Source organism: Coloeus monedula (genome assembly GCF_965178545.1).
Source record: "Coloeus monedula genome assembly, chromosome: 1".
Taxonomy (NCBI): Eukaryota; Metazoa; Chordata; class Aves; order Passeriformes; family Corvidae; genus Coloeus; species Coloeus monedula.
This window is the reverse complement of record NC_138781.1, coordinates 4,343,224-4,367,313: the sequence shown is the minus strand read 5'-3', so window position 1 is coordinate 4,367,313 and position 24,090 is coordinate 4,343,224. Positions and strand designations below refer to the sequence as shown.

The 24,090-nt window shown below is 47.2% G+C and overlaps 1 protein-coding gene across 2 annotated transcripts in view; it reads left to right on the top strand.

The window, feature by feature from the left end:
- LOC309583257 (mitogen-activated protein kinase kinase kinase 3-like) overlaps window positions 1–24,090 on the top strand; it is a 75,773-nt gene that overhangs the window by 28,285 nt on the left and 23,398 nt on the right. Inside the window, exons 3-7 of one of the 2 annotated variants that reach the window (XM_082298848.1) lie at window positions 5,826–5,935; window positions 15,438–15,478; window positions 16,477–16,576; window positions 21,590–21,703; window positions 23,231–23,342. In XM_082298848.1, the coding sequence (XP_082154974.1) occupies window positions 5,826–5,935; window positions 15,438–15,478; window positions 16,477–16,576; window positions 21,590–21,703; window positions 23,231–23,342 (477 nt within the window). Of the gene's footprint in view, window positions 1–5,825; window positions 5,936–15,434; window positions 15,479–16,476; window positions 16,577–21,589; window positions 21,704–23,230; window positions 23,343–24,090 lie in introns of both variants that reach the window. The other variant, XM_082298847.1, reaches the window with a different exon arrangement.

Below are 24,090 nucleotides of genomic sequence, written 5' to 3'. Positions count from 1 at the left end.
TTTGTGTGATTCCAGGTCAAGGTTGGGATGTGGGATGTGGAGGTTGCTGAAGGAATTGCTGTGCCCTTTGTATACAGCCAGGAAGGCCAGATCCAGTTAAGTCCTCTCTGAATTTAAGCTCCTTTAATGTGCTTAGCTCTGGCTGCAGACTTGTGTGGTCTTGAGCAAAGTTTTTGTCTGTCTCAGATTCCTGTCCATCAAATGAGACATAAAACCCAGCCCATCTCCCTTTCCTCCTGACAGCATAGCTGAAACTCCATCAGGAATTCCATCAGGGCTGCCCTTTGCAGGTGCTGAGTGATGCCAGGGGAGTGAGTCTCGTCTTCCAGTTCAGGTGCCCTTTGGTAAGAGATAAATGTTGTATACCAGTCAAACCAAAAACTGTGTACTTTCAAAAAAAAAAAACCCAGAGAAAATGAAAGGCTGATGTCTCTTCAGACCAAAGGCAGGATTGTCAGTGTCATCGTCATCATGTGGCTCCATATTTATTTTCACTGTGTTTTATTACATTTCAGTATTTTTTGTCACTATATATTCGAAGTCTTGCCTTTGAAAGGGCTTTTACTGAATGTGACAGTGTTTCTGTGTGGCTCCCCATCCTCTCTTCATCCCCCTCTCAGCCTCCACAGAACTCTTCCCTCTGCCTGGGGATATCCCCAGTGGCTGCATCACCTCCTGGAGAGGTGGATGCTGGCGGTGGAGGGTGCTGCTGGAGTTTACACAAGCAGATGCGCTATCAAGCATCAGGGCTGTGAAAAGCACAGTGGGATCTTCAGTGACCACAAGTGGTCACATCTGTGGTTTTTCTCTGGATCCAAGTGCATGCAGGGCCCTGGAGCTGCACGCTCCAGCCTCGCTCAGAAATGACTCACAGGACAATATTCTTCCCTCCTGCAACTCCCAGGACTTTTCCCAGACTCTTCTCAGCCCTGGTTCTGCCTGGTGTGTGTGTGAGAGGCCCAAATCGGAACTCACCGTGTTTTACAGGACTCTGCTTTACTTCTGCAGGCTTTCCTGTGGGCTTCATCCAGCTGCTGCTGCTTTTTTTTTTTTTTCAGTGTTGATGGAAGCAGCTTCATGAAACTACCATAAACTGCCTCTTAGCAATGACCTATTAGTGAAGCCAACAATAACAGCAGTGTCTAGACCATCTGAACACAGCTAAATTATTCCTTTGTCCCTTCTTCATTTCCTTTTTCTCCTGACTCTTGAATTGTTTTGGGTGGTCCATGTTGACCTTCAGGCTTTCTATTTCTCCCTTTAAATTTTTTTTTTCTCTCTTTTTGAGCAGTGACCTTGCTGTACTAAGACTGAAAGTCCAGGTTCCTCTCTCCCTCATGCAGACTGGAACCTAAGGCCATGTAGCAACGCCGGAAGCGTGTCTCTGAAGGGCAGAGAGATGTGTCATCTGCTGGCTTTTTGACTTCACTCCCTAGTTGATTTTGGTGCCCCAGATTCATACTGGTAGTGCCTGGGACTTGTGAATCTTAACATCTTGCAGAACTGAAAACCTGATGAGAGAAGGAGGCATTCTGGTTTTGATATAAGATCCTGCCAAAATGGATGAGTGTATTTTAATAAAAATATAAACCCTGTCTACTGGAGCTCCACTGGTCATTGCTTCCTGGGAGTGCTCTTGGCTTTCTGCTCCTGTGTGTTCCTCTCTTCTATGTGGCTATGGATATATCCCCCCACCCCCAAACCTCTGGGAAATTAATATCTTTTGAAACATGTATTATTTTTGGTTGGAAGTGGTCCTTGGTTGGGTGGGCTGGCAGTGTGATCAAACACGATTTGCCACAGGAAGCTGATTTATAAAGCACAAAATTAAGTGTGTCGGTGGAAAGTAGAGAAGAAAGAAATGAGTTTCCTATTAAGGGAAATAGCTGAAAATAAAGACAGAGCTGAGGATGGAAGAAGAGACACTGGGGACAGAGGGACAGTACTAAACACGATTTATTTTTATGTTTCATTTTTGCTGTCTCTGTAATCAGCTTTTCTCTGTCGTGATCTTCCATGGTAGAAATAATCCTGTTTACATGTTGTGTTGGAGAGCAAGTGGGATTTGCTGTACAATTCATCCTGTCAACCCACAGTACCTTAAGTGAATTTGTACAAAACGATGCCAGAGTGGAGCTGGGCCAGGAGGTTGTTCAGGAGCAGGAACCTGCTCACGTTGCACAAAGATTTCCAGGAGGCTCCCAAGTCCATCTGAGCTCCGAGGATACTTCATCGGTGTTGTGCAACTCGCAGCTGTATTGTTCTGGAGCCATGGCAAAGCCTGGGGAGGTGTTTGCTGTGCAGCCTCAATGCTGCCTTCTCACAAGGCTGAAGAACATTTGGGTCCTGCCAGGGCTGGATCAGGAGAGCAGGATTTTTCCTGTCCCTTGGGCACGGGATTCCTGACAATTGGCATTTTGTCCCTGGTAGAGCCATCCATCCTTCACCCTCTCCTGGCTCAAACCCAGCCAAACAGAGAAGGAGCAGCCTGTGACACCCCTTTTGCTGGAAAGGCTTGGGAGTGGCATTTGGATTTAATTATCCTGTTAGCTTCAGTGCTTGTTTGAATTTTGACTGCACTGGCTGAGCTGGCTGCGTATTTCCATGGAACAAAGTTCTCCACCCTTCTTGGGAGTCAGCTTGGAGACCCCAAGAGCAGTAATTAGGATGGGCAAGAGGTTCAGTCTGGAAAGTATCAGTCCCTGTGCAAAGCTGTCCTGAAGAGGACTGGGAAGTGTCGGTTTTGCAACCGATGATGCAAATTGTGCTGCTGCTGCTCAGAAGTTGCTTCAGAGCCTGGTGTGGGGGGTTTTGTTTTGAACAGCTGTGGTCATTGCCTCTCTGAAATTGCAGTTCTCTTAGAGTAAAAACACACTGTTAAAAGCAGTTGAAAAATACTTAAGCACATAGAAATATGTTAGTTCAAGGAAATACTGTATTTCTGCTTGTGCTTAAGTCATCTTTCACCCTCTGGCAGCAGAAAACAACCTTTCCTGCTTGTATAGGAAGAAGTTTTCTTATCTTATTTTGTAGCAGTTGTGTCATTTAGTATTTTAGTTTTTTGACAACAAACACTCATGTTTTGTAGTTAAAAATCCTCAAAAGCTTTTTAGAATGCTCTTTTGCTTCAGTTTTTTTAGTAGATAGAGGAATTAGAGTGCTGATTTGACAGTCAAATACAAGAAGTAGCTTTTTCTTTTTTTTTTCCTTCCGTACCTATTCAGGACAACTGGAGCTCAGTTTTACACCACTGATTCTGGGCCAATTAAGTTGATGGTTGGGTATTTCTGGAAACTGGCTGAATTTAAGCAGTTACTGAAAGCAAGTGGGTTCTCCTTGCTTTGCTATATTTGGAGAGATGCAAAAAGTCACTTCTGGCAGAGATTTGTAACCTGACTTCCTAAGAAATGTGACTTATCATGAACTGGCTTTGCAGCACCAGGAATTTTTAAACCTGTGTTTGGTGGACTTGGAAGTCTGTTATAAAAAGTTTTGGCAAAATTGGTGTGTAGATAGAGGAGGAAGACAGTGTCATATAAACCAGGGCACTGGTGACTGTTTACCAGAGATTCCTCTCCTGGAAGATGCTGCTGGCCATGGCCAGGGAGGTTTGGAGATGGGAGAGGGGTGGTGAATTGGGTGGTTTTGCTCCCAAAGCCAGGCTCTGCCTCTGCCTGCTGGCCCTGTTGGCCCGTGACATTACAGATTGTGTTTTGTGTCAGGCAGTTCAGGAAACTTTTGTTGTCACTTGCTGGAAAAAAAGAAAGGGGTGAGGGGCACTGTAGAGATTAGAGCTTTGGTGGAAAATTCCTGGAGGGCGGCGTAAGGGGGTTTTGTTTTTGTGGGTTTGTTTTAGCTCGTCCCTCCCCCTGTTCCCTTCCCCCTGCACAGAAAAAAAAAAAAAGCTTTTTTTCCTTCTTTTTTTGTGTTGGGTAGTTTCCTACTACAAAATCTCAGTGGAAAACTATGGTTGTCCCAGAGGTCCTTTAAAAAAAAAAAACAAACCAAAACAAACCAACAACAACAAAAGTAAAACACCCCAAACCCAAACTGTGGGGACATTTTTGATGTGTTTCTTTTTTGTTGTTGTTTTTTTTTTTTTCCTGAACTAGAACTGAAAATTGTCTTGAGTTTTTTCCTGTAGCATTTCAGGCTGTGCTCCCTGCCACTCCTCTGGAAAAACACACCCATGCTTTTAGTAAGTAGGGAGATGTGGAAGGCAAAAGGGATTACATTTTAATGTACTTTGGTATGAATTATATTATTTTGCCAATTAGATATCTAATATGGATGTACAGATATATGTTTATATATTAAATATGTATACACACATTGCCTACAGGAAAATGTAGGCTTTATCCAGATCGTTTGGTGTAGACATTGGAGATCATTTCTGAGCTCTGAAATGTGAGACTGGATTTTAAGCATTTTCCCCCAATTTTTCTCCTTATTTCTTTAATATGCTCTGGGAGCACAGCACGCACGAGGAGTCTTTTTCTCATGTATTTGGGTTTTTTTTTCATAGCTTCAATCTTGATAGAACCCAGCAGGAAGAGCAGAAAAAGAGGAGAGGATGTTGTCTCTGAGCACGAGGATCCAGGACATACACCTCCTTGGGGAAAGATCCTCAGTATTTGGGCCCAGTCCTGTCTGATTTCATACAGTTTTTGTAATTTTTCACATATTTTTGGACTTTGAGTTAAATCTGCAGGCTGGCCTGGTGTAGGGGTGTTTCTGTCCCTGGAGACACTAATTTTCAGACAAGATTTGTAGCTGTATTCGTATTTTTTACAGTAATAGCTGCATGTGCCTCCCACTTGCCTTGACTGTACCGCAAACATGGAGTGTGCAGTGGGTTTTCACTAACGAGTGTGCCCTGCCCTAAGTCTTGACAGGGTTCTTAGTTCTTGCAGTTGGTATTTTCCAGTGTAATCCTTTATAGCTGCTTTAAGAGGCCACAGCCACAGATGCCAAAGTGTTGAAAAGAAGGAGATTGGTTTCAGATCCAATGGGTCCCTCAAAGTTCTCCCATTACTGCAGAATCAGAAATCCCATGCAGGCTTCCAGTGTCTTCTATGCAGCATTGCTGAGTTTCTCTCTTTTCATGGATTCCTTGGCCTCTCCCCTGGTTTCTCACTGCCTCTGGTTTTGCAAGTCAGTTGTGGGTCTTGTCCACCTTTAATGAAGGAAGAGGAAAGGCAGAGATGAAGAACTGTGTTGTGCTCTCTCACCTGCTGCTGTGAGCTTGCCAGGTTCTGAAAGGTTTCTGTCCTGTAGAGCATCAACTTTCACCTCACAAAGTGGATCCACTGCCATGGGTAGTGATCCCTGCCATGGGCAGAGGCACCTTCCACTATTCCAGGTTGCTCCAAACCCCATCCAGCCTGGCTTCGGACGCTTCCAGGGATAGGGCAGCCACAGCTTCTCTAGACAATCAGGGCCTCACCACCCTCACAGAGGAAAATTTCTTCCTAATATCCAATCTAAACCTGCCCTCTTTCAATTAAAAGGCATTTCCTTGTGTCCTATCACTGCATCCCCTTATCAAGAGTCCCTCTCCAGCTTTCTTGCAAGCACTTTCAGGTGGGGGCAATGAGATCTCATTATTTGTCTCATCTGTGATGTAGGAACCTGTATTTTTTAAGACAGGATGGGCTAGAAGAGACTTTGGTGTGGTCTTGGAATGCCTCTCTTAATAGGAAGGCTTGACGTTGTGTCTTTTGATCCATTTGTGCTGAAAGTTTATATTTGCAGTGCTATATTTTCACTCTGTACATCTGAGGGCAGGGTTGTCTTCCACACTTCAGTTGTCTCTTCTTTTGCAGATGAAGAAGAAGCTCTGCACTCTATTATGAAGGATTTGGCAGCGTTGGGCAAATGTGGGGGGCTGCTGGACAACAACAGGAATAAAAACAGTGTCCACTCTAACAAACAGGTAAGGCATTGCTTCTTTAGTCCACCCCAAACTCCAGCAGACCAAAGAGGTGGGCTTGGTGCTTGCCATGCTGGCAGAGCAGAGTTTAAATATTAGAACTGAAGTTAACAGGTGCTCAGCACATCAGAAATATCATAATTTTACCAAGTTACAAGCTTCATGAGCTCTTTTTGAAGGGCTGAAAGGAAGTTACAGGCATCCCTATATCACAGAGAAGCAGAGAAGAGTGATGCCCCAAATTATTCACAATTATTCACAACTGAGCCTGAAACTGGGTTTAAATCTCAATTCTTACCTCAAGGCACTTCTAACTGTTGTTTAGTTCTGAAAGCGGCAGAACTTGTTTCAGGCTGTACAGCTTCAGGACTTGGATAAGTCAATTGTTTTCTATTGACAGCGTTAATGAAATACAATATTTATTATGTGCACATTTTACTTAAGATATTTGAAAGATAGGCTGCCAATTCTGAGCTGTAGACACCCAGGCTCTTTGGGGAGGAGTAGTGTCATTCTTATATAAAGTGTTTAATTATGAATTACTGCTGTTTTTCTTTATGCTCCTAAACCCAAAGGTTTTGGCCCTGTTGCACATTCAGAGTTGTTTTGGTGAGCAAAAAACGTTGTCCCTTGAGCAATGTCAGAAATTGTTTGCTGACATCAATACAATAGCTGAAGTGAATTTAATAGCCTGCTTGTGTATGGAATAAGTGTTATGTGAACGTAAAAGTTGTGAAGAAAGAATTCAGTTGTCAAAATAGCAAGAAAGAAAGGAAGAAAAAGGTTAGGACAACTGGAGAAGTATGGCAGCAAATCCACTTGGAATTCCACCTCTAGTGCTATGGTTTAGAGTGAGCTTGCAGTCAACTCTGCAATTGCTGGATGCCTAGCATGGAAGAAAACAAATTGTCATTTACTGTTGTCATGCGTTTTTTTAATGGCACTTGTGCTACAAAGAAGTCTGGGTGCAGAGAGGAAAAATCCCTTCCCAAATCCCTCTGGACTTCCCAGCCATATGCAGACGAAAACACGTGTGCATGTCTTGTTTCAAAGTGTGTCCTGGCAGTAGCAGCTGTCCAAGTTGAATCACTGGGTTTGTGTTCAGCTCATGCTGAAATAAGTCCAAGATGTTTACAGAACTGACCAGAGAAACTCGGGGCTGGCTCCCTGCAGCTGCAGGCAGAGCAGAAAACCCTGTGCAGCTTTGGATGGCTCCGAGGGCAGCATCTTGTGTGTGGTGGTGGGTGGGGACCGTGCTGAGCCAGCTCGGGTTGCTTTCAGGGTAGCAAAACTTTTCAGGCTCCTCTTAAATTACACGTTTGTTTTGCGCAATGGGGGAAAATCCCTACTGTCGTTTTTGAGACCTGGGCTGTAATGCAGCACATAGACAGTTAACCAGATAATTAGTCAAAAATAAGGAAAGTGGTAGTTCTCATTGACTGAATTCTTATCTACATAAAGTTGGCATCTTGCAATCAAGTCCCTACCCACAACCCATCCACTCTGCATCTTCATTTATAAATCACCGGTGGAGTTACGCCGTGCTCTGGTATCAGCTTTAGAATAGTTGGCTGCCACTTGTGTTTGATTTTTATTATAGCAGGAATCAGACTTTCCTTCTTATCACAGCGTTGATGCTTGGAGGAACACTTCCCCCTTCATGATTTTTCTTTTTACCCGTAAGTGGAGCAGCCGTAGCTGCATGCTCAGGGTTGCTCAGAGCTCTCTGATGGAGGAGATGTGGATGGTCAGGATCCCGCTCTCCTCGCGCATCCAGAGCTGAGGGTTCAGACCAGCAGGCCCCAGGAGATGAAGGGCGTTGGAGGATGTTGAATTGTTGCCTCACTAAATTGGACTGGCTGGAACACGTCTGGCTCGCGGGATGGCGGGAGGCAAGTTTGGGACGTGGGGAGTGGCCAGAGGAGGTGGAATTAGTGGGGACTTGGTTCGTGTTTGCAGCTGAGTTTAATCAGCTTGTTTGGGTCACTTTTAGGAGTTTTGTTTCCTTGTTTTTAGGACAGAAATTGATGTGGGGAAGAGATTGCTTTGAAATGCTGTCATTGTGCTGGTGATTTGTTGTTCCTTTGGCACTTGGTTTTCCCTTTTTATTTTTTATTTTTCCCTGTGGTTAGGTTGGCTGGTTGGGCTGAGGGATGCCCTGCACAGTCCCCCCTTCTTGGAGGGGGAGTGAGGCACAGGGAAACTTTGGTGATAAAATGTCCTCTTGGTTATCTCATTGTTGGTGCCTCTCATGAGGCCCTGCAGCAACCTGCTCATGTTGAGCTACTTGGGTCTGGGAGTTCAGTTGTTAGATTAATAAAATAATATTTCTTTTTCTGTGGAAAAATGTTTTTTCTGAGGCATGGGAATCCTTTAGTCAGTGTTCCAAATTTCCACTGAAAGACAGAGTTAAACAAGAATGTGTTGGCTAGCTAGCCAGTTCTCTGTGGCTTGCTGCAGTTTTTTGGTACACAGAGAAACACAACTGAAGTGCTATCTCATTCCTGTCTCCTGGAGGGCTTCCTTAGTGCTCTCTGGACACAAGCTGAAGTTTGAATCCTGCCAGATTGTATTCCTGGTAGGCCTGGGCCACACAAGAAAACAGCCTGTGGTGGTGTGTGCTCCAAAATATTTCTTTCCCAAAATATCGATAGTTTTGCTTCAGATCATCTTAAGAAATGAACATCCTTTGGCAAATTTCGTGAAAATCCTTCTTTTCTTAGTTTTCTTCCCTCACAAACGAGCTTAGGGTGAAGGTTGGGTTTCTGGATGTGCAGTGCCTCATGGCAGAACAAGCTGGAAATGAGAACAGCACAGTGGGGATGATTTTCCTCCCTTGAATTGCCCAGGCAGCTGGCAGCAGATGTGATGGCTGAGCTGGAGTCTGCTGAGTCCTGGTTAGGTGTGGCAGCCACTGCATCGTCCTACCTCTCTGCCTTGTGGGAATTACAGGGACACACATGGACACACTTTTCCTTCCCCATGTTAAAGCAGAGCCATTCTTTGGGAACAGAGGGATCATTCTGACAGTGCTCCTAGAGCAACTTCTGCACTGGTATTCCTCTGTTATGACTTTAATCACTCTGTGATTCCTTGTGCATCCTCTGGCATGGCTGGAAGGAGTCCTTTCAGGCTATCTCTTGGACTGAACAAAGGAGTTTGTTTATAAAAATGTCTCTTAAGAGGGGATGGAGGAAACAGAAGAATGAAGATCTGCATTAAAGAATAAGAATGGAAACCCCAAATAATTAAGAAATCCTGAACAAAAGGATGGAGGGAGAAAAGAGCAATTAAATTAGCATTTATTTTGTATCTATTTCTGTGCACATACATTCATTTCTATAAATAGCACTTGGCAACTGGCAGCATGAAGCTGGTTGTCAGTGGGCCTCTGTCACAGCCGATGACAGCCAGCAACTCCTCTGCCACCTTAATCATGATGGCAAGTTCTCCCACGGCAATTAAATATTTGTAAGAAATATTTCTCCAAGTACATCAAATGTCAGACTGTCCTAAAAAGTTGTTCTTCTAGTAAATTACCTCTGGACTCTCTTCTATTTGGCAAGCTGGATGCAAGACAAGGCTTGCTCATAACTCTGGTAAAATACAGCTCATTTTGTAGGGCTCTCTGTGGGTCTTTGAGCAGCCTGAAAAAGGAGTTAGGCTTTATCACCTGTTTTGCATTTGGGGAATATGATGTGGATGGGGGAAGATGGGAATCTGCAGGGATTTCCCCACCTGGGGAGCAGCACTGACTGTGAGAACCTTGGCTGGAGATGGCAAAGGCAGGGAAGTCCCAAGGACTTAAGAGGCTTTCCCATGTCTGTGTGTGGAGCTGACTTGGATGTGAAGAGGGTGATACCAATGAGAAATCCAGCTGGATAAAAGCTATTCCCTGTCAGGTGGGTGGTTTTAGATAAACATTTTGAAGCCTGTGATTTCTGCTGCTGTCTGAAACAGAAATGTCTGTAGCAGGCAGCAGTGACCCTTCTAGACATCATCTTTCCACTGCTCTCTGAGCTGCTCAGGTGCTGGACTTGCTTTCAGAGGAAAGCAAGCTGCAAGAATCCAGGGGGACTGGGATATATCGTGCTTTCCACCCCTGAAATGAGAAGGGGGCAATGCCAGACAAACTCCTTTCTGTCTGATCGCTGAATAACCCGGTGTGCGTGGGGGCTCTGTGCAGATAATTCCCAATGACGTGGATTAGTCATCTCCTCTTGCGGTCTGGGGCCGCGCTCCAGCTGTCTGGCGTGTAAGAATGTCCTGCTGCTGAGGGCAGGGGCGAGCACAGGGCTGATGCAAACAACCTGCACCTTGGGGAAGTGTAGGAGTCCCCCCAGCCTGGCCCTGTGGTGCTGATTCCTCTTAGCCAGTGCCAGGAGCTGAGGAGGAATCCCACCGCTTTGTGGCTTTGTACAAAGGGAGTAACTCGAGCGCTAATGCCTGCACGGCTCTGCGGGGTTTTCTCAGTGTTTCCTAATCCAGCAAGTAGAAAATAAGAGAAGTGAAAATTATCCCTCTGATTACCCTGTGGCACGCAAAAGTGAGTGTATTTCATTGCCCCTGTATTACCCAAGGGGGAAACAGAGGCAAAATAAGTGCCTGGGGTCTCGTGGGTGGATATGAGTAAGGCTGGAATGAGACCCTCTTGGAGCAGCACCAAAGGGAATAGGAAGCCCCTTGTGATGATTTTTCCTGACCACAGAGGGGTTTATGCTGAAGTCAGAGGCTTTGTCCCAGCTGGTTTGTGAGGCAACTGTGGATTTGGGTTGGAGAAGTGCTCCAAAAGCCCCATCCCTGTGATGTCTCAGCATGGGCAAAGCTGTCCTCTGGTTGGATTTGACAGGAGCAGCTTTAAAGCGAGCCACAGAGGTGGGGTCTGCACAGAATGCTGTTTCTGATGGCAGCTGAGTTTAGGAGGAGGAGAGGACATGATGGGGGGAATCTTTGAATTTGTGCTGGTCTGGGATTTTCCAGAGTGGCAGTTTTAGTTGTTTTGGTGACAAAGGCATGGAAGGGCTGGCTCCTCTTCTGGCTGCCTACCTGCCTCTGCCATTAGCTTTCTCCATGGGCATTGCTCAGCTTGGACTTGTACCCCAGTTTGAGCAACCCCCTGGCTGTTCAGCAGAGAGGGTTCTTAGCACCTTCTGCTCCTCCAGAGCCACTTCCATTTTAGGACTAACTGCTTGTTTTCCTGCTCTCCGTGTGTGCTTTTATTACAAACAGCAGTCAGCTCTTCAGGGATCTCTGTATAAGATCATGATTCACCTCGTTTGGAAACACTTTTTCCATTCTTTTCCAACGTTTTCCTTAATCTAAACCAGCACACAGGGCTGTTGCTCCAGCTCTGAGGGACGGAGCTTGGCCAAGCCCGCTGGGGTACATGGTCCCTAGCCAAGAGGCAAAAGTTGCCCCTTTTGTCTTTGAATTCCCATTGAATTCTCTTTCTGAGGCTTGGCAGTTGTGGTCTTTTTTTCTGTGGAATCAGAAGTTTTGAGGAAAGAGCTAAAAATACCTCAAGGAAAGCCTGGAAAGATGGCAGTGGGTTTGTGGCCACGGCAGTGGATTTGCTTTTTCCTTTTGGAGGAATATGGCAAGAAAGAGTAAAATACCATTTGTTAGCAGGGCTGGAGGAAATGCCGGGACAAGTATTTTGGAGAAGAAATTCTTGTAGAAATGAAGGGAATGACTGTGGTATTTCCTGTCAGGGCTGTCGCTGGTTTTGTTTGTGTCGCAGCAGGGTCTGCAGGCGCCAGCCGGGCCGTGGGCTCCTCCGTGCCCCGCGTCGTACGGAAGCGCACACGGAGAGGGAAAGCTGCTCAGTACATACAGCCCAGGAGGCCGAGCACCTCAGTTCTGTGCCTCTCTCTACCACTGTTCTGCTTCAGAGAGTGAATCACAGAATGGTTTGGGCTGGGAAGCTGTTAAAATCCAGCCTGTCTGCTGTGGGCAGGGATATCTGTCGCTAGACCAGGTTGCTCAGTCCAACCCGACCTTGAACGCTTCCAGGGATGGGGCATCCACAGCTTTTCTGGGCAACCTATTCCAGTGTCTGATCAACCCAAGAGCAGAAAATTTCTTCCTTATATCCAACCTCAGTCTAGCCTCTTGCTGTTGAAAACTGTTGCCCTCATCCAGTCACTACTGGACCAGGTAAAAAGTCTCTCTCCATCTTATAAAGTCCCTTTTATACATTGAAATGCTGCAATAAGGTCTCCATGGAGCCTTCTCCTCCCTAGGCTGGGCTCTCTCTTCATACCCTTATCCAAAGCCCCTCCTGCCTTTGTGCCTCAGTTTCCCTTGCTTGCTCCATTACCTGCCTGAACTCTCACAGTGCTGATGAAAATGTTGTTTAAGTGCTCTGCCAGAGCTCAGGGTTTAAGGCTGGTGCCTGTGACTGGCTTTACTGCTCTGCTGTACTGTATTTTAACACAGGCCTTTGGATGTCACAGCTTGTTCTCCTATATCCACTAAGGACCTCTTGATTGAAGGAGAACAGGGCTGCCCTTGACCTCGTGTGACACCTGATGGGAGGGACAGTAAATAATACACCTGGCTTGTGCAAGGGGGAGTCACATTCCTCACAAAATTGCAGAAGTGAGTAGGGCCCAGCAGCCTCTACCACCCACACCTCTTCCACCTCGACATTTGCACACTGTGTTGAGTTCCTGACAGAGAAGGTGCTGGTCCTGCATTCCCCCTGATTGTTCATTTGAGTCTGGGTGCAGACTCACATGAGGTTCTGCTCCAGCTCTTGGCAGTGCCCCAGGCTCCCTGTGTAATCTTAAACCAGTTGCTCCAAACCAGACTTCCACGGGTGTTAGAAATCACAGCCTGCTCCAGCATTTAGGAAGTGCTTTGCATCCCTTGAGATTTCCTAGTACTTTGGGCACTGCCCACTCTTTTTTTTTTTTTCTTTAAAAGAAAAAAAGTATTTGTTGCTGATAGCAGTGATGAATTCAGCTTGAGCTGTGGGTCAAAAATATGAGAAAGACAAGGGAAGTCTGAAAAATTAAACTGTAATCAACTTCTCAGACTGATAAATATTAATTTATCCATCTTCCAAACACTTGCTAGCTAAAGGTCTTGCTTTCCTTGAGGGAGGCAAGAGGTTAATGTGCTTTATACTGAAGAAAAATGTTATCTAATTAAGTAATGAAGTGGGTTTTCATTTCCCTGTTGCAGTCAGTGTGTTTGTGGCTCTTCTCAGGAGTAGAGCAGTGTGGGGCAGCTGGCGTCCTTCTGCTGGCATCGGGCCATGGCACATTAGCCTTGTTGTTGATGTAGAAGAAAAGGATGCAGCAGGGTTGTGGCTCTTTTTTTTTTTTTTTTTTTTTTTTTTTTTTTTCCATTTTTCTTCTCTCTCTGGAGCTTTAGACAAGTGTTCTGACATCTTCCAGCCACAAGCTGTTTTTCAAAACTTGTTTGTCTGTGAAATCTGTGATGCTCAGCACAACCAGGCAGCGTGTGCTACATCCCAGCTCGGTGCAGCATTTGGGGCTGTGCTGAAAGTGAAACCTGTGTTTTGAAAGGTTTCCTGCAGTGAGGCCAGAGCTGTGTGAGCTCTTCCCCTTCCACGTCCTGCTCCTTTGTAAGGAGAAACCTCAAAAGTTCCTTGCCCTGATTTTTTTTCTCCCTTTCTTTAGAGAAGGGTTTTGTGGTGTTACAGTCAGTGAACCTACACTGGCCAATTTATTGCCAGCATCCAGGAGGGATGAACCAGCCAGGCCTGCTCAGAGAGGCATGTGCAATTAAAAATTGGCATAAAAGAGCCTATATCTTTTCTTTTCCAACACAGGTAATCCAAGGTGGCAACCCCACCTGTATTTGCCTGTCTCTGCAGAATGACTTGTACCTTCAGCACTAGGTTGGTTATGGTCATCTCTTCTCCTTTTGAATTTTGGACTGGTTTAGAATTAATCTGGTATTTTTACAAGTTGGGCCTGGTTCTGGAAATAAACCTGGAGGCTGTCCAAACTTTGTGGGTCTGGAGAACTGGCTATAGCCACTGAGGTGATGTAAGTGCCTGTTTAGCACAGGCCTGTATCACTGCTGGAGTGCCCCATTTGGTGACTGTCCCAGCACTGGTTCTTCCCAGCCCTTCCGAAAACACAGAAAATGCCACAGGCAGAGATAACAAGGATGTGTTTTGGGTGATCCAATGTGTTTACCCTGAATCTGTTTAAGCTTTTCAACAGAATCGCCTCCAGCCTCGACTTCCTGAATTTCGGTGGGTGTTTGCAGAACTCGAGGAGCTGTCAGTTTAAAAATAAACCGAAGGGCGCCCGTCCAGCTCGTTTTCCTCATTAGGAACAAAGCTGTTTCATTGCAGCTCTGCTTTCCCTCTGAGAGGATGGAAAGTGTGCCTTCACATGCTGGCAGCCCAGGCCCAGAGATAAGTCCTGTGCTCAGGAAGGGCTGTCACCCACCCAGTTGGGAGTTATCCCTGTGAGATGCCGGCGGCGCGGGACCGAGCCCTCCCTGGGGTTACACCTCGGAGGGAGGTGGCCAATACTTCTCTCTCTATGGGAAGAGAACTGTTTGAAGAGGCTTGTGGGCACTGTGGGGGATAAAATGCTGGTTAAGTGGGGTGACTAGACCTGGTCTGGGAAGTAAAGAGGGTTTTGATCTGTGTTGGAGACCATCAGAAAGTCCTGGAATGATCTAAGGGATGCTAGAGGGATGTTTGGCTCAGACTTGGTCTGAGAAGCTGAAGGAATGAAAAGGCTCCTTGTGGTCTTGATTGCTGCCAAATATGCACAAATAGAGGATGGGAGAAGTGGCTTTTACTGGTCCCTGCACAGCTGTGTGTCCAGTGTGCCTGTGACTCCGCTGGCTCTTCTTTGGGCAAATGTTGTGGTTTCTCTTGAGGTGAGCAATGGGTCAGTTCAGGGTGGGCATTTGCTGTGTATTGGGCCTGATGCACTTTGCATTTTGTTGGTTCTAACAAAATAGCAACCAGCCCTACAACCATCTTAGCACTGTTGGCTTTAAAATCCTAGACTGTCTCCACTTGCATTAGAGAGTGCTTGCCTTTACTTCTTAATTCTTTGCCCCAAATATTCCTGTATTATAGTAAATACCCTCTGAGCTTTGTTTTTTTGGGTTTCTAATAGAAAAGTACTGGGGTGAAACCATGGGAAATGCTGAAAGTGGGCAGGCATCAGACACTTAACATGTTGGCCTCTTTGATAATAGTGCCTTGCTCCCAAGTGAGCTCAGGACATCCACAATTTTTCACTTTATGAATGCATTTGACTAAAACAGTTGTACAGGTGTGTATCTTCTTGCTTATAGAAGAACTTATTTTTTGACAAGCACATTCCTCAGCAATGTGGGGTGTCCCAAAGTCTGTGAGTCCACCAGACAGCTTGGCCCTAGATAAACAGATGCCTAATGGAGTCAGGGGAGTCTCCCTGGGAACTCCTGTCAGCTGTGGATCTCTGAGTCAATCCAGGATGCAGTTTGGGACCTCACCATTCTCTGCTTTTTCTTTCAGCAGCGAAACGTCAGGATCAAGTTTGAATATGAAGGAGAGAAAAGGTAGGTACCCAGTCCAATCCCCCATTAGCACAGGGTTAAATTACCTTTCCCCCTCAACACTGTCCTGCTGACTTCAGCCAGCTGCAGATGACTTCACAGCAGGATTCATTCCCCTAAAATCAGCTGCACTTTTATATCCAAGAGCCCTGCCTCGTCATCCCATTTGCCACAAGAAGCTCCTGGGATCTGCACGCAGGCAAAATGGTTCCAAGCTGGAAGTCATTAAATGCCTCTTTTACCAGGGACATTGGGTGCACACTTGGATCCTTTTCTCTTGTTAATTCTTGAGCCCTGCTGAACCCCAGTGGAGCTGGAACTCTACAGCAATGTGTCCTTTGATTAGCAGTCCATGACACTTACTTAAGATAACCAGATTTTGGGCATGGGTCCCATAAAAATAGGGCTGGGAGTTAAAGCTTGTCCGCCCTTCCCTGCTTGACATTTTCATGGAATCACCTTTGCTTGGTGCTTGGTGACTGTGACAGGGCAGGACACAGGCTGACGGTCCAAGCTGCATATTAAAGCCAAAGAAAATTAAAGTAGTGTTATTGTAGGGTTAGACTGTATATACCTGCTGTAAATACCTGTAGAGGTGCTGCATGTGATGGTACAGGAGAGTCACAGGATGCCCAACTGCACCGTCCCCACTCCCAGCCCTCCTCCCTATTCAGAGCTCCTTGCTGAAAATAGAGATGATAAATCACTGGCCGGTGCCCAATCTGGGTTTTCTCCAGAGAAGGGCTGCTGGACTTCCTTTCTTTCCACCTGTACCTCACACTAGAGAGAGGAGCACTAGGATATTTGGTAGATATTCTTGCTGGGTAGTCCAGTCCCCTCCTGGGCACAGCAGAGGAGCAGCATTTCTGTGAGTGTAAAAGCAAGGGCTTTATGCTCTGTGATGGAATACAGGTCCTTTCTTCTGCACTGTCAGTCGAATCCCAAATTCCAGTATGCTTCTACTAAACTGAGACTGTTGTTGTATTTGTTTGTGTATACAGGATTATCCAGTTTCCAAGACCAGTCAAATTCAAGGAAGTGGTGCAGAAGGTCACGGATGCTTTTGGACAGACGATGGACTTGGTCTGTGTGAACAATGAGGTACTCTTCTCCTTACTGCTGAGGGGCAGCTTTAGGGTGCCTGGTGCCAACTTCAGAATTGAGCAGTGGTTTGTTCTGAAGGCCCTGCTTCTGCCTTTTACTTGGATGTGAAGAAAAATAACCTTATTTTGTGGTTCCTAGCTAGTGAGAGCACCAGAGCTGTTGTCTGAACACAGCTCAGATGGAGTCTCAGACTCCAAGCCAGGTTTTCCCTTTTCAAAATCATATCAAGTAGGGCCTGTTGCACAGGAACATTGTCTTTTCCCCAGAACAAAAGATCCCCCTCACTCAGTCAGGGCTGTGAAGTCTTCCCACCTTGGGGGCAGTCTCTGAGAGTGTGAAGTGCAGAGCAGGAGGGACAGTGCTGCTCACACAGTGTTCTTTTATCCAGCACTGACTTTGTCTCACCCAAGCCTCAGCACGATGTGCACATTCTTGTGGCCAGGCCTGCAGTGAAATGTGCATCACTGAGCGTTCCTCCAGCAGCTCCTGTGGCCACATAAAAGCAGCCAAGAAAGCCTCCCTCTGCAATCCTTGCATTTTAAGGCTTGAAGAGCTTTCTCCTCCATCATTCATCACATAGGCCTCTGTGGTTTTCCCACTTTCTCTTTGAGCCCAGCACTGTGTGTGAAAGGAGGGTCCTGCTGAGGGCTGTTAGCAGAAGGGGGAAATCCTTGGCATCTGTTTTGGTGTGCTCAGTGTTTTCTTGTGAGGCATCTGGAGCCACTGGACTCTCAGGGTGGGTTTGGCTTTGGGAAGGAGGAGAGGGCCAAATGGCAAAGAGGTGGGCTTTCAAACACAGATCCTTTTGGATCTGTCCTGACAGCTGGCTTGTTCAAGTATTAATTGCAGATGACCTGCAGCCTTTAATCAAAGTATGAATGGGGAGAGAGGTCCTGAAGAGAGCTTTCTTCTTTTTTTTCCCCCATGTATTATTTTCTCCCTTCTGTTTCAATAGAGATCTGCTCCACAGAGAAAGTTCCTATTCTTTTACGATAGGTACCTCATGATACCAAAGTGTCCACTGGGTTTTGACTTTGAATGCAGTCAGGTTTCTAATCTTTGACAGCCCTCCTGGGAAAAGCCTGCCATTGAATTCTCCAGGAATGACTCATTTCATTCCAGGTTTCTTCCCACTGGAGGAGGATTTCTTTCCAACAACAGCAAACAGAAGCTTAAATAATGCCTTTTATGCCATGTTAGAGACTGTCTTTCTGGGCATGTGCACAGCACGTAGCAGGGCCATGAGCAGGCCTTTGGGTACTCCTGACTTCTTAGAGTAGGGGATGACTTCCAATGCTTTGTTTTCTTATACATAAAATTTCCATCTCATGAGAACCCACAGCTTTGGGAAGATGTCTGAGAAGTAGTAATTCAGGGTTGTCGTTGTGGAAACACTATAAACAGACAAGAGGGATCTTTGGGGACATAGCCTACGTGTCCATGTGGTGACACTCCAGCATCTGACTCCTGGGTCAGGGTTTGGGGTGTCATGGCTACAAGTCTCAGAGGGAACGTGACCACAGACTCATTGCAGTTAAATATTTCATCCTGTCTTTATGCTCCAAGGGAGCTGTGCGGTAATTCTTTGCTGCCATCAGACATCTCTCTTGTTGTGGCACCTTGTAGACTAAATTTACACCGAGGTCAGCAAGCCCCTGCAAAATCTCACCGAGTGGCAGTCCCCGTCCTGGTGAAGGAGGAGTCCTGAAGCCAGGAGCAGTGAGATGAGCATGCCAGCTGGGTGGAGCAGGGGCATGCATGAATCACATCCTGGTGGGACCACGGAATCAGCAGGCTGAGGCTGGTGTAGATAAGAGCAGGGCCTGGCCATGGGTGTCCCCCATGGGGCACATCTGTGTTAGTTCTAGGCTGGGCTTTCTGAGGAGTGGGACAGCAAAACCTGGCCTGGCCAGGGGCAGCACAGACACCAACTTGTGATGTGACCTTGGGCAGAAGTTCCCTGAACCTCGATGTGCCACCGCTTCTCCTCTGACCTCCCGATGTCTCCTCCTCCAAGTCTGCCCTCAGCATTGATCTGGATCTTAGGGAGAGTTAAAGCCTGGGGAAATGGTAGAGGCACCATTATGGGGGTGGGGAAGGAGGAGATAAAAACATATTTAACAAACATTTGTCGAGAATTGTTGATGCCAGTTGGTCCTGCATTGGGCAGGAAGATGAACTAATTGACCTCTCAGATTTTTCCCCAACCCTGTTTCCTACAATTCTTTGGCTTTCTGCGGTGTCTTACGGAGTGAGGTCTGGCAGCGCTGCTGCAGTTGGTGAAACCTCAGCCTTTCCTCTCACTTTCTCAACCTGCAGTGGAGAGACATCAAGTCCCCCACTAAGGGGATGATACTATTTAAAAGCAGGAAAAAAAAAATCAAATAAGCTCTATTTAGTGCAACTTCTGTGTAGGTAAACTTTGCTGTTAATCGCAGCTACTCAGTCTTTAGATCAAATAAACCCGGTTGCTGGAAATCCATCCTGGCAATTACTTCCATGGTTCTGCATGAGTCTGCATTGACTAGCAGATGGCTGTTCCTGATACCCGTATGTGCCACAGTCTGGAAGCCAACTGGAGCAGAATTTTCTTGCCAGATGTGGGTAATAGGTAAAGCCAAGCTAAATACTGGCTCCAGTCCCTTTTACAAGAGGGCAATTTCTCCCTGGTTTTGGCTCCTCTGAAGGAGACACACAAACATGTTCATGTTGTGATCTTGGAGAGAGATGGGGTGACCTTAGAGAACATTCTGTTTGGAGCAGCAGCTGGGGGATCGCTCTGAACACTTGTGAGGAGCTCAGTAAAAGGATGGGTGGGCAGCGGGGCTGTGCTTAGAGTTCAGAGTCAAGTTCTGCTTGGTGGTGAAACAAAGGAGAGCAGCTTTCCACCATTCTCAGCTCTGTCGGGGTGAGTGTAGGGGAGGAGCCTTGTCTGCTTGAGGCAGAACCTTGCTGTGGAGCCTTTGTGAACTTAAAGAGGGCTCCCCAATGGAACCTCTCCACCTCTTAAGGGAGTAGGCTGAGCACTGCGTTTGGGAGACATAATATCATCTTCGTCTGGTATCTGCAGGGAACACAGGTTGTTCATTCAAATATGAATGAAGGATGAGAGGACATCGCAGAATGGGTCAGGTTGGAAGGCACCACAGTGGGTCATCCGGTCCAGCCTCCCTTCTTAAGTAGGGTCAAGAAGAGAGAGAAACACATGGCACAGGATTGTGCCCAGACAGCTCTGGAATATCCTGGTGAGGAGGCTCCTCACCCTCTCTGGACAATCTGTCTAGTGCTCAGTCACTGCACAAAGAAGTTCTTCCTCATGTTCAGGTGGAATTTCCTGAGCATCAGTTCCTGCCCATTCCTCTGGTGCCCTTGCTGGGCCCTACGAAGCAGGGCCTGGTCTGTGCTCTGAGCCCTCCCTGCGGACAGGGACAGACCTTGGTGATCTCCCCTCTCAATGTCTCCTCTGAAGGCTGAACAGCCCCAGCTTCTGCAGCTTCTCCTTGTAAGAGAGATGCTCCAGTCCCTTAATTTTTCTTGTAGCCTCTGCTGGACCCACTCCAGGAGCTCCATGTCCCTCCTCTCCTGAGAAGTCCAGAACTGGGCACAGCACTCCAGATGTGCCTCACAGGTCTGAGCAGAGGGGCAGGATCCACTCCCTGACCTGCTGGGAATGCCCTTCCCAATGCACCCCAGGATATCACTGGCCCTCTTGCCATAAGGCCAGGAGCACAGTCTGAGGTGTATTTGCCTACTGGCCAACAGCCAAACCCTTGGCAACACCCTGGGATCAAAAGGTTGTCCCAGTTGGCTTGTGAGTGTCATTGTGTGTAGCAGCTGCTCTGAGGTGGATTTGCTGTGGCGGGTGGTAGGAGCCCTGATCACCCACTTTTCGGGAGTTCTGGGAAACTGTGGCTCCCAGTAAGACCAGTGAGAGCCTGCTGGGAGCTGTGGCTGCTCGGTGCCTTTGGTCAGTGGAATTACCGTGTACTTTGGCACAGGCATGAGAATAACATGTGCTGTGTTGGCCGGATTCAGTGCCCGAGGCAACCTGCAGGGGCCGAGGCCTGTTTGGTGTGCAATTAGGCAGAATATCCCAGAATGAGGGGCAAGAAGTTGTGCTTTTAATCTTAGCCCAGGGCAACAGAAGGCCATGGAGCTCCTCTGAAGTGCAGCTGTGTGGGGCACTGGAGGCTTTGCAGGCTGTCTGCAGGACATGGTACACCACACAGCAATGTTGGGAGGGTCAGATTCCCTGTGAAAGTATGAGGGCAATAGTCTGCCATTTCCCAGGAAAACATCAGGACTTCTTGCTGCCTGACAGACAGAGCACTGTGTAGTTCTCTGTTCTTACAAAGAGCAGAAGCTGAATTTGTTTGCTGGGAGTGAAAGAAGTGGTTCTTGGAAGGAGAGCAATGCACACCTTTCACATCAAAAGGAAAAGACTCTTATTTGTGGGATGTTCCCTGGTTTTACCTGATGGCCAGGCACTAGGGAGCTGTGTCAGTGTGCAGGAACACGGGCTGCAGCAGTAGGGAAGGGCACAAAGCATCTGCCAGAGTAAATCCTTGGGTGTAACTCACTGGTGTCTTGGAGCACCACTGCACGACCATCAACCCAAGAAGAATGTGTGGGGTTGTTTTGGGGCTGGGTAGCAGCAGGTCCTGCCTGCAGAATCAGAGCAGCCCCAGAGTAGCAGGCAGCAAGCCCAAGGTTTCATCCCAGCCCTCTCTTTTTCCCACTAGCTGGATTGCTGGTGTGACCTTTAAGCTTTCTCCTTGCAGATGTTGTTTGTTGTGATTTTTTTGCATCTGTTCCTCGGTAGATGAGGTCTTGGAAGAAAATGTTAGAGCTCGGCAAGCTGGAGAGCACGGGGGCTCCGTTTTCCATCACCTGCTTGGGTCCCTCCCTCGTCCCCCAGTTCCCAAGCTGCTCCCTGTAAGAATCTGGCTCCTTCTATTTACCCAAAAGTGTGACATTGCCATTCTCTGGTATTTGTTTAATCCTTCCCAGCTCCTGATCCCACTGAAATCCCAGGAAGATTTGGACAAAGCAATGGAACAGTTGGAGCTGAGCCCTTCCCTGAAGAGCCTGCGGATCCTTGTGAGCGCTCCAAAGAAAGCGAATGTGAGCCCTTCACCTTCTCTGCTCTTTTGTGTCCGGAATCAGATGCCTTGTTATTGTGTTGGGGAGTGGAAAAGACTCTCCTGACGGTGCAGAGCAGCGGACAAGCTGGTTATGAGGGGGGTCAGCCCTGCTCTGGCTCAGCTACTTGGAAATCTTCCTGTGATAGTAGCCCAGAGGCTGAGCTCAGCTCCCTCCAGCTCCTCCTGCATCCTGTGAAGGGTTAAATACCAGACTGACCCTCAAACAAGGTTAAACCCTGAGAGAACCCTTTGTGCTTTCTTCCTAGAGGTGCTTCCACCATTCCTTTGTCACCTCTGGTCTGTACTCAAGGTGATGCCCTGGCCCTTGCCATGCTGGGTGGCAGCATGGGGACTGTTCCCTCCACGTGCTACTGGCAGTGCTAAATGCTGGGAAGAGCAAACCAGAGAATCCTTCAGTCTCATGCAGAACTGTCTGGGTTTTTTCCATCTTTATTTATTTATTAGTTTTTCCTGAGCTCGGTGGTTTTGCAGTTAAGCCTGTTAGCTTGACCTCACTTGCACAGAGTGTGTTGCCAAAGCACATGTCGTGCTGCCCCAAGCACAGGCTGCAAAGCAAGGGATTTGTAGATGTTGCAACTCTGTTTCTTCTGTTTATTTCCTAGAAGTGCTGGAGAGACTGGGAGTCTTGAAACTCAGTGCTTACCCGTGTGCTACTGCTCGTGCTCACAGCCCCTGGAGCTTCTCCGCTCCTTTTGAGAGGCTTGGAAAGTGCAGGGACCAGAGTGCCAGGGGGAAACTGAGCCATCAGTTGGTGTTTCCTAAACCCTGTGTGGGAATGGGGCAATCTGTAGGCACACAGCAGTATTGCAAGTCAGCTGCTGAGAGCAGAGGAGCCAGGTAGATTCCTGCCTGCCTTTGAGAGCAGGCCCATCTCTTCCTGCAGCACGTGGCCATGCTCCTGTGGGTGAGAACACACGGCTCCGAGGTCGTACATTAAATTATCACAAAATCACAGCTCGTGATCTTAGGTGGTCTTAGTATCTTGGTAAAACCTGGTCACTACCAAGCTACCAGCTGGATATGCATTTTTTTGCTCTTCCCTTAGCTATCTTCCCTGACCTTGCACTCTCTGTTCCTCTGCCCTCTTACAGAGGAACCTCTGCAGTGCCTAGGCTGCCCCTGGAGCCTAGGGAGCATGGAGGAGAGGTGCTGATTTTGGGATTGGCAGTGTTTTCAGTCCAGTGATCAGTCTCTGTATCTATCTGGAGATGATGCAGTACAGGAACAGTCTTCTATGTCAAATATCTGTATTTGCCATTATCAGTGGGAGCTTAGTCTTATTAGAGTGTTTTATTAACAGATGTGAATTGTTTGTGAATGGTTTTTGGATCACTCTAGATTACGTGCATGTCTTCTTTCTTTCTTTTTTTTTTTTGTTTTTATAGTTCTTGGGTAATAGGGTCACGGGGAGCCAAATACAGGGTTTCACATCGTGTGTCCACAGGGCTCTGGCCAAGCCTGATCATTCCCTTTGTCTGATTACCAGCTCCTGCAGCCGAACAACAGCAAGCAGCATGAAATGAGGATCTCCAGATCCATGGGTGATATCATGGGGTCCCTGTACAAAGACTCTGAGAGGACGCGCAAGTATTCGACAGGTCAGTGAAATGCAATGCTCTGTGGGGTGTTTTGTGCTATTTCGACATGGCCACCACCCCCTTCCTCTTTGTTTGTCACAACCCTCTGTGTGTTACAGTCTGGATGGCCACCCTGATGGCCCCCACAGTAATTCAGTGCAGTTGCTGCTTGTCCTCAGCCTGAGGAAGAGACTCTGCAGGCTGGGCAAGGTTGTGCTGAGCAGAGTCCCTTTGAGCACAAAAGTGAAGAGAACAGGGGACCTGGGGTGTAATTTGGGGGTGGGAAATGCAGTGACAAAAATTTCCAGAGAATTTGATGCCACTGAGCTTTATCAAAGTGAAGAATGAGAATCTATAGAAAGCCAAGGCTGTTTGGAGCCTTTGGCTATTCCTTTAACCACATGCTGTTGTTCTCTCAGTATCTGTCCCCCTTTCCCAGGTGGCAGAATAATGTAGTTAAGTGGGCTTGGGCTCCTTAGCTCCTGGGTTGGGACCAGCTTCACCACATAGAGACCAAATACATGTCCCTGTGCTTGTTAATGAAGTGACATCTGTGGTAGCTGTTTTTGGGGTTTCTCAGGGGAATGAGTGTGTGCGGTGTTTTACAGTGGTCACATTCCAGGGGAAGGGAAGCATCCCTTTCCTTCAGAGGTGCTGAAACCCTGAAGCCAGGCTGGCAAATGCCTGATCTCCTCTTGCAGCCCTGCAGGGACCAGAGTTTGTTTGTAGCCTTTTGTGGTTTTCTCTTTGGTTTTCTGGGCTTGCGTTT